The 13,499-nt window shown below is 33.8% G+C and overlaps 1 protein-coding gene across 5 annotated transcripts in view; it reads left to right on the top strand.

Annotated features, from left to right (window-relative positions):
- The window catches only part of LOC143230401 (choline transporter-like protein 1), a 92,483-nt gene that overhangs the window by 15,613 nt on the left and 63,371 nt on the right, over window positions 1-13,499 (top strand). For 3 of the 5 annotated variants that reach the window (XM_076463906.1, XM_076463905.1, XM_076463904.1), the window contains one exon: window positions 9,138-9,280. In XM_076463906.1, the coding sequence (XP_076320021.1) occupies window positions 9,138-9,280 (143 nt within the window). Of the gene's footprint in view, window positions 1-8,300; window positions 8,424-8,587; window positions 8,775-9,137; window positions 9,281-13,499 lie in introns of those variants that run through there. The other 2 variants (XM_076463907.1, XM_076463908.1) reach the window with 2 other exon arrangements.

Genomic DNA, 13,499 nt, shown 5'->3' with positions numbered 1-13,499 from the left:
GAAATGAAATGATAATTAGATAATTTATGTATCTAAAACCAGAAAAATGTTACATCACTACAAATAAACTTAATTGACAAAATTAAGAAAGAATATTGACACAAAACATTTAGTAATATTCATCAAATTAGAAAATATTTCAATTAATTAAAATTATAATAAGATAATAAACAGAGCATATTTTCTTTTATTCTAAGTGAATCAGTAATAGATTGTTCTTTTCCCTTTCTTTTAGTGAACAAATCACACATTGAAGTAAGTGTCAACTTAAAAGCAAACTAAACGTATTCTCCACCATCATTAAAGACCAACAAAGAACACGGCTTGTATCTTTCTTTTCCAGCATGGCCCACTCCAATCATTGCAGTGTAATAAACACACACACACACACACATATATATATGCCAATACTCTAGCCGTAAGACACGTCTACAGTATATCCTCACCTGTTGGCGGTTCCCCATTCGCGGCCCCGCATATTCGCGGGTTAGGCTCTTAACCCTATCGCATCGTATGCCGGTATACCAGGCTAGCGTCATAACGTCATAAAAACGAATGCTCGGTAAACCGGGTTTTTGTAGGTCATAGAGACTAAAAGCGCTTTTCGAGGGTATGTCTGTATTTACTCTCTCAAGCAGTTTTATCGATTGACGTCTTTATCGAACAATTATTACTGAATTGTACTGTACTGTATTATTATTACCTGAACTGTGCGTACTGTATTTATCTAAGTTTGCCTTTAAATTTGTTCCACTTTCTGTCAATTCTAATACATGTGTTGTACGCATAGAAATGACTTTACGGTACAGTAATACAGTATGGGTAAATATACTATGCGGTGTTACTGTCCTCCTGTGCTTACGTTTCTTTTTTATTAAAATATTGTTGCAGTACAAAATTAAAATGTGTTTACATTATCATTACTACATTAGTGAAATACATGACTGCATGCAATATTACTACATTATTACTGTATTAATGAGTAAGAGTGTCTTTAGAAAGTGTCTGGGAAGCATTTAGTACCGTATATAATCTCATACATAGAAGTTTTAAAACTGCATCCAATATTCGCGGTTTTTCGCTATTCGCGGGGGGTTAAGAACGTAACCCCCGCGAATAGCGAGGGAATACTGTATTAATAACACACGTACATCTAATATAATGTCAGTTGTTATAAATACATCTTTGCAATACATGACATTATTATACAGTTGCAAACCCAACAGCCATGACACGTATTTGTTTGTTTGTTTTTGGATTTCGCACAAAGCTACTCGAGGGCTATCTGTGCTAGCCGTCCCTAATTTAGCAGTGTAAGACTAGAGGGAAGGAAGCTAGTCATCACCACCCACAGCCAACTCTTGGGCTACTCTTTTACCAACGAATAGTGGGATTGACCGTCACATTATAACGTCCCCACGGCTGAAAGTGCGAGCAGGTTTGGCGTGACCGGGATGCGAACCCGCGACCCTCAGATTACGAGTCGCACGCCTTAACACGCTTGGCCATGCCGGGCCTCCATGACAACTAACAGTTTAATCAATTGCTCTTTCTTTGTACTGGAGTGTCACTTTCAGACACTAGCAACTGAGACAGAGCAACAAAATTCAATGATATCTATAATAATAAAAGGGCGTGTCTGTTTGTGTGTGATCACTATAACTCCAAGACGAAAGAAACTAGAAATCTGAAATTTTGCATCTATACTAAGTAGACCCTAAAGGTGTGCACCTGGGTATAAATTATTATTTATTTTATCTACGTCTGTGAGCGCATGCGTGTCCCATAGTATACCCTGTAGTATATCAGTTCGATTAACAACTTCTAATATATAGAAAAGCCAGTGCATTTTGGTAACACTGCGTTTCAATAATAGCTTTTCTGTTTCTTTGTTTTAAATTTCGCCCAAAGCTAGTTGGATTGATAGCGCATTATAAAACCCCCGAGGCTGAAAGGGCGAGCATGTTTGGAGTGATGGAGATTCGATGCCGCGACCCTCAGATTGTGAACCGAACGTGCTACCCACCTGGAAATGCCGGGCCTAGTTTTTCTGCCATGATGTTTAGCTCCAAAAGTACAGTGTGTTGGGAAAGTCACTGTGCAGTTTTGTCTGTTAATAAATATATAAGTGCACAGTGTCTTTCCAAACACCCTGTATACCTAATACTGTTGTTAATCTATGTATTGAGAGTATAAAATGAAATGTATAAACAACAAAATTGAATAATATTTGTTGATTTTTTAAAATTTAGCGTATTCGTTCATTAAAGATGTTTTTTAATTAAGAAATAATTTAAGTTTAAAATCGGATCGATATTTTTATTTTCATGATCAATTTTGTGCACTTGGTAAAATATATCAACTTAATAACGCGTTCGAAGCCGAGTACTTTTGCCAGCTGTAAAAACAAGTAAATTATGAAAAATGCTTACTTCTAGCATCTCTACTTGTGGCTGAGACATGAAATTGTGTAAGGGACAATATTTTTCTCACAAAAGTCCAGAAACATGTACATTTTAATGTGTGCTCTCGAATGATATTAGTATCAGAGCACTGAAATGCTTAAGGATACATATTGCCATTGTATTTCACAACTACTTGTCCCCCGTTAGTACAGTGGTAAGTATACGGATTTACAACGCTAAAATCAGGGGTTCGATTCCTCTGCGTGGATATCTCTGGGTAGACAGTCCGATGTGACTTTACTATAAGAAAAACACACAACTACTTTAGCCATTATTAGCATATCGTGCTGGCTTAAAATTTTCCAATTGTCATAAAGATCTAAAAGATCGTGGTGTGATGCAACAACTATTCTTTGATGATTTCAACCACTGAATAAATCACCCTTCTAACTCTGTACTTTTGGCAATCCCAAGAATAGTTAATGAATGAGTAGGGCACCTATAAAGATTACTGCAGTTAGGCTCATGATATCCAAATTATTTAACCCATTTTTTAACATTTTCTTTCCATTCTCTGCTACTGCATACAAGAAATATTAGTACAGGTTGAGTTAGTGTGGTAGCCAAGGTTTTTCCAGCTACGTTTCTACCTTCCACTACTGAGGAAGGAACAAAAATACAGATATTGGTTTCCTAATGAATTGACCTAAATGAGGCCTTTTTCGCACTTTTGGATTTTATTTTCACCTAAACCATTATTTTATAACCACTAGTTCATCACAAACGCCTTTTGGTCTGTAGTGTTTCGCGAAAAAGAACAGACTAAAACTAACAGAATATTCATACGTAAATCGTAATAATTTTTAATGTATTTTAATGGTATGTGAAAGTATAAGGAAGCAGTAAGCAGGTTCCTATTATTGAAAGCGTTGAGGCTAAAATGCTGAGCTACGCAAAAGCTTCTTGTTCCTCTTCATTAGAAGTTAGAGATGATCTTAGGAAGTAATTTTTCATAATAATGGATTACAAGGTTAACAGTAAACAGAGGATTGAATGAAGAAATGAAGCATGTTCAAAATATGTTTTGCAAAATACCCATTAATCAATGCACTACGTAACTTTTCCACGCTTTAACTTGTTAAAATTGAATCTAAAAATAAATATTAAATCTACAGTATGGGAGATTTGAAAAATATTGATTACAGAAGAAGAAAATAAATATATTTCAACTGCATAATTAGTTTGTTTGAATTTCGGGCAAAGCTGCATGAGGGATGTCTACGCTAACCGTCTCTAATTTAACAGTTTAAGACTACAGGGAAGGCAGTTAGTCACTCTTGAGATGCTTTTTAACCAACGAATAGCGAGATTGATTGTAACATTATAACGCCCACATGACTGAAAAAGCAATCATGTTTGGTATGACGGGGATTTGAACCCACAACCAGGAAATTACGAGACGAGTGCTCTAACAACCTGGCCATGCCGAGCGTGCATAATCACTTATGGAACACTTTGATAAGATTTTAAAATATGTTTATGATATTTTTGTTGTTAATTGTGATTCTGACGATATGTTTCCACCTAAATTCACAAAACCTATTTATCCAATTACTTTTCCAAAATAATTTATTATTTTTGATCTGTTCATTATATGCTCAATGAATCCTACTCTTTTTTTTCAAGTGTCCACAAACAGATAAATAACTAAATTTTGATTAACATTACTAAACTGCTAAAAGAAGCCTATTTCTAAAACCTTTGTTAATTAATTGAACATTATCTTCCTAAAACGAACCAGTTACATTATTTTCCCTTAAAAATACAATTTTATTTCAAAGCTTGATGAGGCTCCTAACATAATAGGTACATAACTTCACATAATATTTTAGCTATTAGCGAAAAATTAACTAGGTTAAGTACCATTAAATAGTCCTAGCATAAATCAAGCCATCTTTAAATCGTTTAGTTATTTGCAATCAAATTTTATCTATGCTCAAATAAAATGTCAAAGATGAATTGGATGTAGTTCACCAAGTTGAGAAAAATAATTTTAACATCATACACAGATGAGATTAAACGTTTTATTAAAAATTATGTTTTTGATATTAAAAAAATAGCTGTCCAAAAGGAGAAACTCTTAAAGTCCACTGTTTGTAAACGCTTTTTTTTTTTTTTTGACAGATCACAATGTGCTTTGTCACAATATTAAAACTTTTGGTATTCTATCCAGTATTACCATACAAAATTTCTTTGAAGGCTAGTACATTGTCCAAAGGTTTTAAATATTTGCATAACTGTGACTTAAGCTAACACCCTCTTCATCACATATGTGAGTCTCTATTGCCCATTTAGTTTGCGAAACGTTAACTTGTGTTTTTTTTGTTTTTGTTGTTGTTCTATATTTATCAGTGGTAGCGCCAGGGAGGCTTGGGGGCTTGAGCACCCCAAAATGAGCCAACCCCCCTTAGCCCACCCAATTTTGTTACCTACATATATTCATAAAATATGGAAAACACAATCGTCGTTGTTGCTTAACAATTAACATCAAAAAGACATAGATCTGTAGAACTCAACGTCAAGACGGAAGTATGTGTCATGCATCCCATAGCAACGTACTGAATGCACTGAAACTCATGCGCTGTATTGCCGCTCCCTGTGTAATGCCATTCTATCTTGAGTTTTGACGAATATTAGACAACCGCGTTGATATCAAGTTACAACAGAACAGGTACATTGTTTTGAAGTAATATTGACTATAAACACAACATGATAAAAGACAGTTAGCTTGATAGTGACCTTACTTTTCCTCAGAGTGTGTTAACTTCACATGGGATAATTCGTTTCTGCTGTGTAAACTATGTTTTTGTGTTATATTTCTTTTGATTTGTAGCTTTACTCTTAATAGTATATTAAATGTTCAATCTAAGCTAATCTTGATTTTCTTGATTATTATATATTACCTTGGGTGGAATTTAGGTGAGCTTCCTCTTTTACACACGCATATTTTTATAAACAGATTATTTCTAATTTGTAATAATGAAATGTTCATCAGAGAATGAGTTTCCAATGAAAACTGCATTGAAAACACAGTTCAAAATAGCACACCTTTCTGAAATGTTCCTTGGTATTTACATTATTATAATTTACCATCTATACTTCATATTGATGGCATTTTGGGAAGCCCCCCACAGTTTACCTCCCCCCCAACGAAAATATCCTGGCATCACCACTGATATTTATAGTGAAACTTTTGAGTTTACTGTTTGTGTGTTGTGCTTGATAATGATGGCATTGCCAATATTATCCCATAGACAAAGTATGCAACCATTATATATTTAAAAACGGCTGGTATGGGTAGAGAAAGCACTAATACAGGAGCTCCTCTACTAGTGCTTTCTCTACTCATACCAGCCGTTTTTAAATATACAATTCTCTATAAGTGGGTTTTTCTTGTCATCATGGAAAGTGTGCAACCACTTGACATAGTATAACAGAGAGGCTGCAAAAATATTATTACGAATAAATTAATTTGTCAAGATTAGTATATGCTTTTAATACCGCCTCTCTCATTCTCTTTCTTCTTGATGGGCACGTCTACTGTGGGTAGCAAATGATAGAGCGAAGAAGGAGGATAGTGGTGGCAAAGTTTTAATTTTTTTCCCGCATACTAAAGACGAATATCAGGCAGAAACCAAAAGTATGTCGATATTTTATTTAGATGATTCATTTATATGGTCAAATATTGACTAAGGAATGCAAGAGTTGTGGACCAAAATGAATCAGTTACAGTTACAGATATTTGGCTTTCTTGAAGGTGAGTAGAAAGAAATTAAAAACAAGGTATTATGCACGATAACTTGATTGGAGAGGTACCTAAACGATGGGCTAAATATTTAGAAAAAGGAAATGACGATATTAAATTAAAAACTTAATAATAACAACAATAATTTATCTCCGTATCCCTTTGAAGTATTTAATATATAAAGACATATTAATCCGAAGTTCTTCCCAAATATTCTCAGTTACAGCTGAACCACAGAAAAAGAGATATTGAATTCCAGTCGACGTTACAAGATACTATATAATTTTACAATAGATAGTATTATTTACATTAAGCCTCAGATGACTTTCACTACTAATTTACATAATGTTAATTACAAAGACTTAAAAGAAAAACAACAACATAAATCAGTTTTTATATTTGGACTTATTTGACCAAAATGTAAAAATTTTGGAGCTAATAAGGTGTGTAGGATCTACTGTATCTATTGATTCACCACAATTTTAGTTGTGAGAAAAGGCCATCGAGGATCTCCACACATAAGAGATATAAAAGTATTTTGTTTGTTTGTTTGTTTGTTTTGAATTTTCGCACAAAGCTACTCGAGGGCTATCTGTGCTAGCCGTCCCTAATTTTGCAGTGTAAGACTAGAGGGAAGGCAGCTAGTCATCACCACCCACCGCCAACTCTTGGGCTACTCTTTTACCAACGAAAAGTGGGATTGACCGTAACATTATAACGCCCCCACGGCTGGGAGGGCGAGCATGTTTAGCGCGACTCAGATGCGAACCCGCGACCCTCAGATTACGAGCGCATGCCTTAACGCGCTCGGCCATGCCGGGCATATAAAACTATTTATTAATAACAGTTTGCTTGCGATCTCTATTAGACTACATACATTTAATTTGCCCAATCAGTCAGTTCAGTTTCGCTAAAAATGTAAAAAGTAACAGTAAGGAGTGTGAGAATTTATTGAAAAAAGCAAAATGTTAGGATAGGAGTAAGCCTTTAAGGGATCTATGAAAAATGCAGATTTATTATTATTATTATTATGAGATGGCTGAGGTTTTTAAGATTATTATTGAAATTGGTAGTGTCGATGCATTATTTTTTTCTACTTAATCGTGAAAATGGTAGGACTAGGAGACACAGGTATAACTTTTGGTAGAGTAGGACTTATCTTCAGCATAGAAAATTTTATTAATCTAAAACGGCAGTTGCCTGGAACAGATTGCCATAAGATGTTATGGGTCTCTCGTTGAATCAGCAGCAAGTCTACGGATTTACAACGTTAAAATAAGAGGTTCGATTCCCTTCAGTGAACTCAGCAGATAGCCCGATGTGACTTTGCTATATGAAAACATACACACACAAATGTTATGGATGTCGTATATTCGAAGTACTTTAAGGGAGGGCTTGATAAATACTTGAATGAAAAAACTTGTTTTGAGTCTTTGTTGTTTTTTGTTGTTTTTTTTCAGTTTACTGGCTGGGACGACTTAGATGGACCAGCACGTTACTTATTGCCTTTTATTTCTGTGTTGTGTTATCTTAACTTTTTATTAAATGAGTACTTAGCATAGAACAATGTTCGTTGAATATTAAATGTAATATTTTAACCATTTATTAATATTTCTTTGACAAATAACAAGGTGATATATGGTTAAAATATTACACTTAATCTCAATGAAGAAAGTTTTTTGAAGGTGCTATGTGATGCTGGCACGTGAGGCAAACGTGTTTACAAAGCTATTTTACTAGTGCAAGTCTATGTTATTTAAAATGTTATTAGACTCAGAGCATTGAATTTTGAAAAAAAAAAAAGTTACTTGGGGTGAAATCTTGAAATTTAAATTGAAATGTTTGCAGATTACATACAAATTATAATTTTATGTTATACTGAAAAATAAGAACTTACTGTGGAATTACACACTAGAAATTTTCAGTTTTTGAACTTGAAGCCCGTTATCAATTAAAACGAATACAAAAGACAATACGTGTAATTTTTACATTAGCGTGTTTTGCCACAGCTAGTGTTATAATTTTAATAATAACGTGTGATTTTCAAATTGTACGCCCATTACTTTTACAGTAATATTTTCACACCAATAACTCCATGATGGGAATTGACAAGTCCTCTAGTGCTTCGAAGTAGATGAATGGTTCGCTCAGGGTTAATGAGAATTTGGGTGAACCAGTATTATTAATTGCACAACAAATTCAAGAGCAAAAGAGTAATTGGTTATTATTTATAGTAGTTATGAATTGATAAATACTTTTTGTTTATTTTATGTTATGTCCGTGTTAGTTGGGGTTTGATGTAAATTTAAGTCATAATAAAGAAGTTTGTATTTAGTGCTTTTTTGTTTGATTTTTTTTTTTTTTTTTTTCAAACCAGGATGAGGGGACTGTTGTGAGAAACGTATGGGGTTGAATGATATTGGAAAAGGTTGAGAATCACTGCTTTAGAGGACTACCTTAACATATATATGGGATAGTATATAATTTTTCTTTTAATTTTGCAAAGTGTGATTTTGGAATTTTGTGTCACTATGGAGAGAGGGTCTTCATAAAACTTCTTCAAGGTAACCAGTGGCAACTTTCAGATAAGTATTGAAAGATTAAAACATATCTTTTTGTTTATTACTGTGAATCTTAAACCTGAAATATTAAAATATAATCATTTTTTTAAAGAAAAAAAGCCAATGACCAAAGAAATTGTATCCTGATTTTTTGTTTGTTTTATGTTCATTGTGAGAGTGAATAAAACTTGTATATTGACTTGGTTGAGAATTGAATAGGCAGAATAGTCATTTGTATCTTTGTTAGGAGTTATAGAACTAAAAGTGAGTCATGCTTATGTTCAGTTCTAAAGTGTTTATAAACTTATGGAATCTTTATTGGAAAAGTTTCTGTATTCTAGACCTGTGGCTATCATTTATATATAGGTCTACATCTTGGGTAGAGCTGGAGTCCAAGGAAACCCAGACCGACTTTTTTATGGCTATGATTTGTGGGGAAACTTGTGTGGTAGGGAAAATGAAAATATTGCAGGGGTGGAATTGTCTGGAAGAGACATGAGAGACAAGCCGTAAGTTAGTCATTAGTTGTAATATATAGGGACAACAGGTATTGTTCACTAAATTATACAAAAACTATTAAAAAGATTTATTTAAACCATCGCAACCAGTCTTTATCATTCATATATTTATCAAACTTTCCCTTAAACTTACTTATATTTACTGCATCCATTACATCTGAAGGCAACTCATTTCAAAAGCTGACTACCCTGTTTTAAAAATAAAACTGACTTAGCTGAAGATGATTTGTACCCTGCCAGAAGTCATATTTGTGTCATCTAATTCTACCATTCTCACTACTGAATGTGAGAAAAGATGATTACATCAAAATAGTAAGTTCTATTCCTTTAATAATCTTAAACAACTCAATAAGGTTCTTCCTATCTCCTTTTTTTAAAGAGAATTTTAGAGATTTTAACCTCTCTTTGGATGACAACCCCATCCATCACAGGCATCATTCTTGTAGCTCTCCTCTTTCCAATAATTAAGTGTTCTTTCTAAGGTAAGGAGACCAATACTAAACACAATATTCTAAATATGGCCGAACCAAAGACCTATCTAATGATACTATAGGGTGTTCAGAAAGTCACTGTGCAGTTTTGTAATCATATTTTATTCAGTCTATTTCAAGCTAGCAACTGATAGCGGTGTTTAGAAACAAAATAAGAAGGATCCAAACCTGTATTGATGCAAACGGGGGTCACTTTCAACATTGTTTATAATTGTCATTCATATTTACCTCCTTTATTCTATATTGAAACATGTCTGTTAATAAATATATAAATGCACAGTGACTTTCAAAACACCTTGTATAATCTTCTTATTTCTGTAGATATAACATAAAATCCTATTGGCCTCACTATTAGCAACAGCACACTGCTTGGATGGCTTAAGAGACTGTTTAACCAGAACACCAAGATCTTTATCTTCCGTAACACTGATAAGACTATTCATATAAAAATTGTACTTGTAATTCAAATTATAATAACTCATATGCAATATCTTGCATTTATTATAATTAAAACCCATCTGCCATTTATGCATTCAACTTCCCAAATGACTTAAATCCTTTTGTAAAGCAGCTGCATCCTCTTCTGAGTTAGCAACACCCAATACATTAATATCATGAGCAAATTTAACTTAATTATTGACTATTCCTTTATATATGCCATTTACATAAATAAAAAAAAGCAAAGGCCATAAGACTGAGCCCTGAGGTATCCCATTTGTGACATCCTGTTTGACTAAGTTCTGTTTATGACAACCCTCTTCTTCCTTCTGTCCAACACTTTTCTAACCAACTAGCCCCACGCATTTATAGAAATAATTTTTCAACAAAATATTTATGTGGCACCTTATTACATGCTTTCTAAAAATCCAAATACACCAAATCTTACCCTCATCTACATAAGCACTAACTTTTTCAAAGAATGTGAAAACATTTGTAAGGTAAGACTTTTTCTTGGTGAAACCATATTGACTATCCAAAAAAAACCTCAAATCTATTTGTAAAGCATCTTTTTTCAGACTTCCAAAAGTGATTTCTACTGCTAATGTAAGGCCTTTACATTACCTCCCTTGTTTCAAGTGGTTGTTTAGTTTACTTTTATTTCACAACTCTGTAATTTCAGTTGTGTTACGTGCCATATGGTGAGAAATAGTGTGAACTTTATCTATTACTTCCTGTATATTGAGTACTAAATATTGGTTTTGATAAATAGATATGTTTCCAGTATGCTGACCATTAATTGTTGCTTATCTAAGGTTTATTGTCATGTTTTATAGATTTAATTCAGAATGTCATTTATACTCTGTGCATGTGCTGTTTCCTTTACACAGACCATTGAATATTGGTTATTTTAGAAGCATATGCAGTTTCTTCTATTTAATTTTCATAACATAATATTGCTTAATTGTATGATTCAACTCTTACACAGATCATAGAATAGTCAACTCTATTTTAATGCATTACAGTTAATGCTGCTTGTATAAAATGTATTTCTTATTCTCTCTACATTTATCTTAGAATGTTACATTTCTGATACCATACATTACCTTTTCTTACATAAATAGCTATTCTCATTCATTGCATTTTTATGCATTCCACAAGCCTTTTATCTCTCTTCCATTGGAATTGACTGATACCAATGTCTCTCATGTAAATCATTGTATATCAACCCTCCTCCAATAACAGTGTGACATACTCTCAATTATGCGCATGACTCCCTCTATTCAATACTACTAAACTATCATTTCTTGTTTATCAATACTTGTGTTCAGATGTTTTTTCTTTTGGAGCTTTTCATGTGAACCACTTTCAGGATTTTAGTAGTTTAATTTTTGAAACAGAATTTCTTTTTCATGATTTGTTTTTCTTTACATAGATGAAATATTTTACTTTAATTTCTCAGTCTATGTTTTTTTGCACATTCACTTATTTTACATGAAATATTTTTATATGGTTTATATATTCTACAATGAATTCTGAGATTCATATTTCTATTATGGGTACATCATACATCTAACACTATTTCACAGGCTGCAGGTGGGGAAACTGGTCTTTGGATTTCCCTGCTATTATCTGCCATGAGATTAATCATAATATGAGTCAGCATTTTTCTCCTGAAGTTCCACATTCATCTGCCTGAACATGTTAAACCTGTTTGAGCCGATGAAGGTTTGATAGCTTTTTTACACTATCCTTACTGCAGAATCAGCTAGGCCTAATATGGCATTCTTTGACATGATTTCTCAGGTATATAAAGTATTAACCATTTTCCAGCTTTACTGTGATTCCTTATTACCTCTAAATTGGCTCCTTTTGTCATCTTCAGCTCTCTCTTTATACACACTGTTTCACTTTTGTTGGGATTTTCTGATTTGCAATATGACCTTGTCCTGGGCTCATTTTTCATTTCTTTCTTTTAGGGATTTAACCTTTTTGAAAATGACCTGCATTGTCTTTTAGACACAACACATGCATTGGTGAGTGCCCCATTTTCTATTCATCTGAATTTGCATATTTCTTTGATGCATCCCTTCAGGAATGGGTTGCATGGGTCAATCATCATGTAGCTTCAAGATTTTGGTCTGTGACCATGGAGTTTAATGATACCAACTATCTGAAGCTTCTCACTTTAGGTCGTGTTTTGGTTCATTTTCTCCTTCTGACCAAAAATCATTGAGTAGTTATCCCTTCTGACTTTACTGCAGTGGCTAATTATCTCCATCACCATGGTGGCATCAATTTTTAATCCCTCTGTATTCCTATGTTAGATCTTATTTTTGTCCCACATGCTTGATATTCATATCATTGCATATCATGTTCCAGGTGATTTTGTTTTTTTTGTGGACCATATTCATGCCAGACAAAATCTATCCAATTTGGAGTGGTCTCATGATCCTTTTGTTTACAAATGACTTTGACTTCAATAGGTTATATCAAAGCTTTTGCTACATCTCTTACCTACAAATTGCTTTATTTTTATTCTCCAATGTCTTGTCTTCTTTCTCTGGCTATTGATGTTTGCAGCCAGGATTAGACCAACACATTTCTCTATTCTCCTTCTTCTCTGGGTGATTCTGGTCCTTCTTGACACTCCATGTTCAGACTTTCTGGTAGCTCCTTCCTGGTTGTCTTAGCTGTGGTTTCTGTAACTTATGCATTTTTAGCTTTCTCCTCTTCTTCTTTTCTTCTTCCTTTGACTCTGTCCTTTCTTCATCACCCTTGGTCACTGGTGTTTCATCTGGAATTTCTTATCTTCCATCTTCACACTTGATTTTTTTTAAGTCACTGGTGATGAGGTCTAGTTTTTTCTGGCATTTAAATACTTTTCTAGATGTTTTATTTGCCTTTCCTCCATAGTGGACACAGGTGGAACATTTCTCATCATTAGTTTATGGATTCAAGGTTTACCCATGATCAACCTACTCTTTCTCGTCATGCAGATTTCCTCATTTAATTTTTGGATTGAGTCTTTTGTCTCCTTGTTCTTGGATTTTAGGTGGCCCTGACCTACATCTTTTGTTTTTCCTGATAATACAGGTATTTATGTATTCCTTCCAGATTTTTCTTCTGCTGTATCAACTGCTTTTCCAGATAGGGTATTAATTTGGTCCTACACTGTCTTACTTTGCCAATGTTCAAACCACTTTTCTAGTGCTCCTTGTTTCTCCTTTCTCTTTCTTCTTTCCTTTTTTTTATTCAACTATGGACTTCAGTTGTCTGTT

The sequence above is a fragment of the Tachypleus tridentatus genome, chromosome 10 (assembly GCF_004210375.1).
Source record: "Tachypleus tridentatus isolate NWPU-2018 chromosome 10, ASM421037v1, whole genome shotgun sequence".
Lineage (NCBI taxonomy): Eukaryota > Metazoa > Arthropoda > Merostomata > Xiphosura > Limulidae > Tachypleus > Tachypleus tridentatus.
The sequence above is the reverse complement of the archived record's forward strand: the minus strand, read 5'-3'. Positions and strand labels throughout refer to the sequence as shown.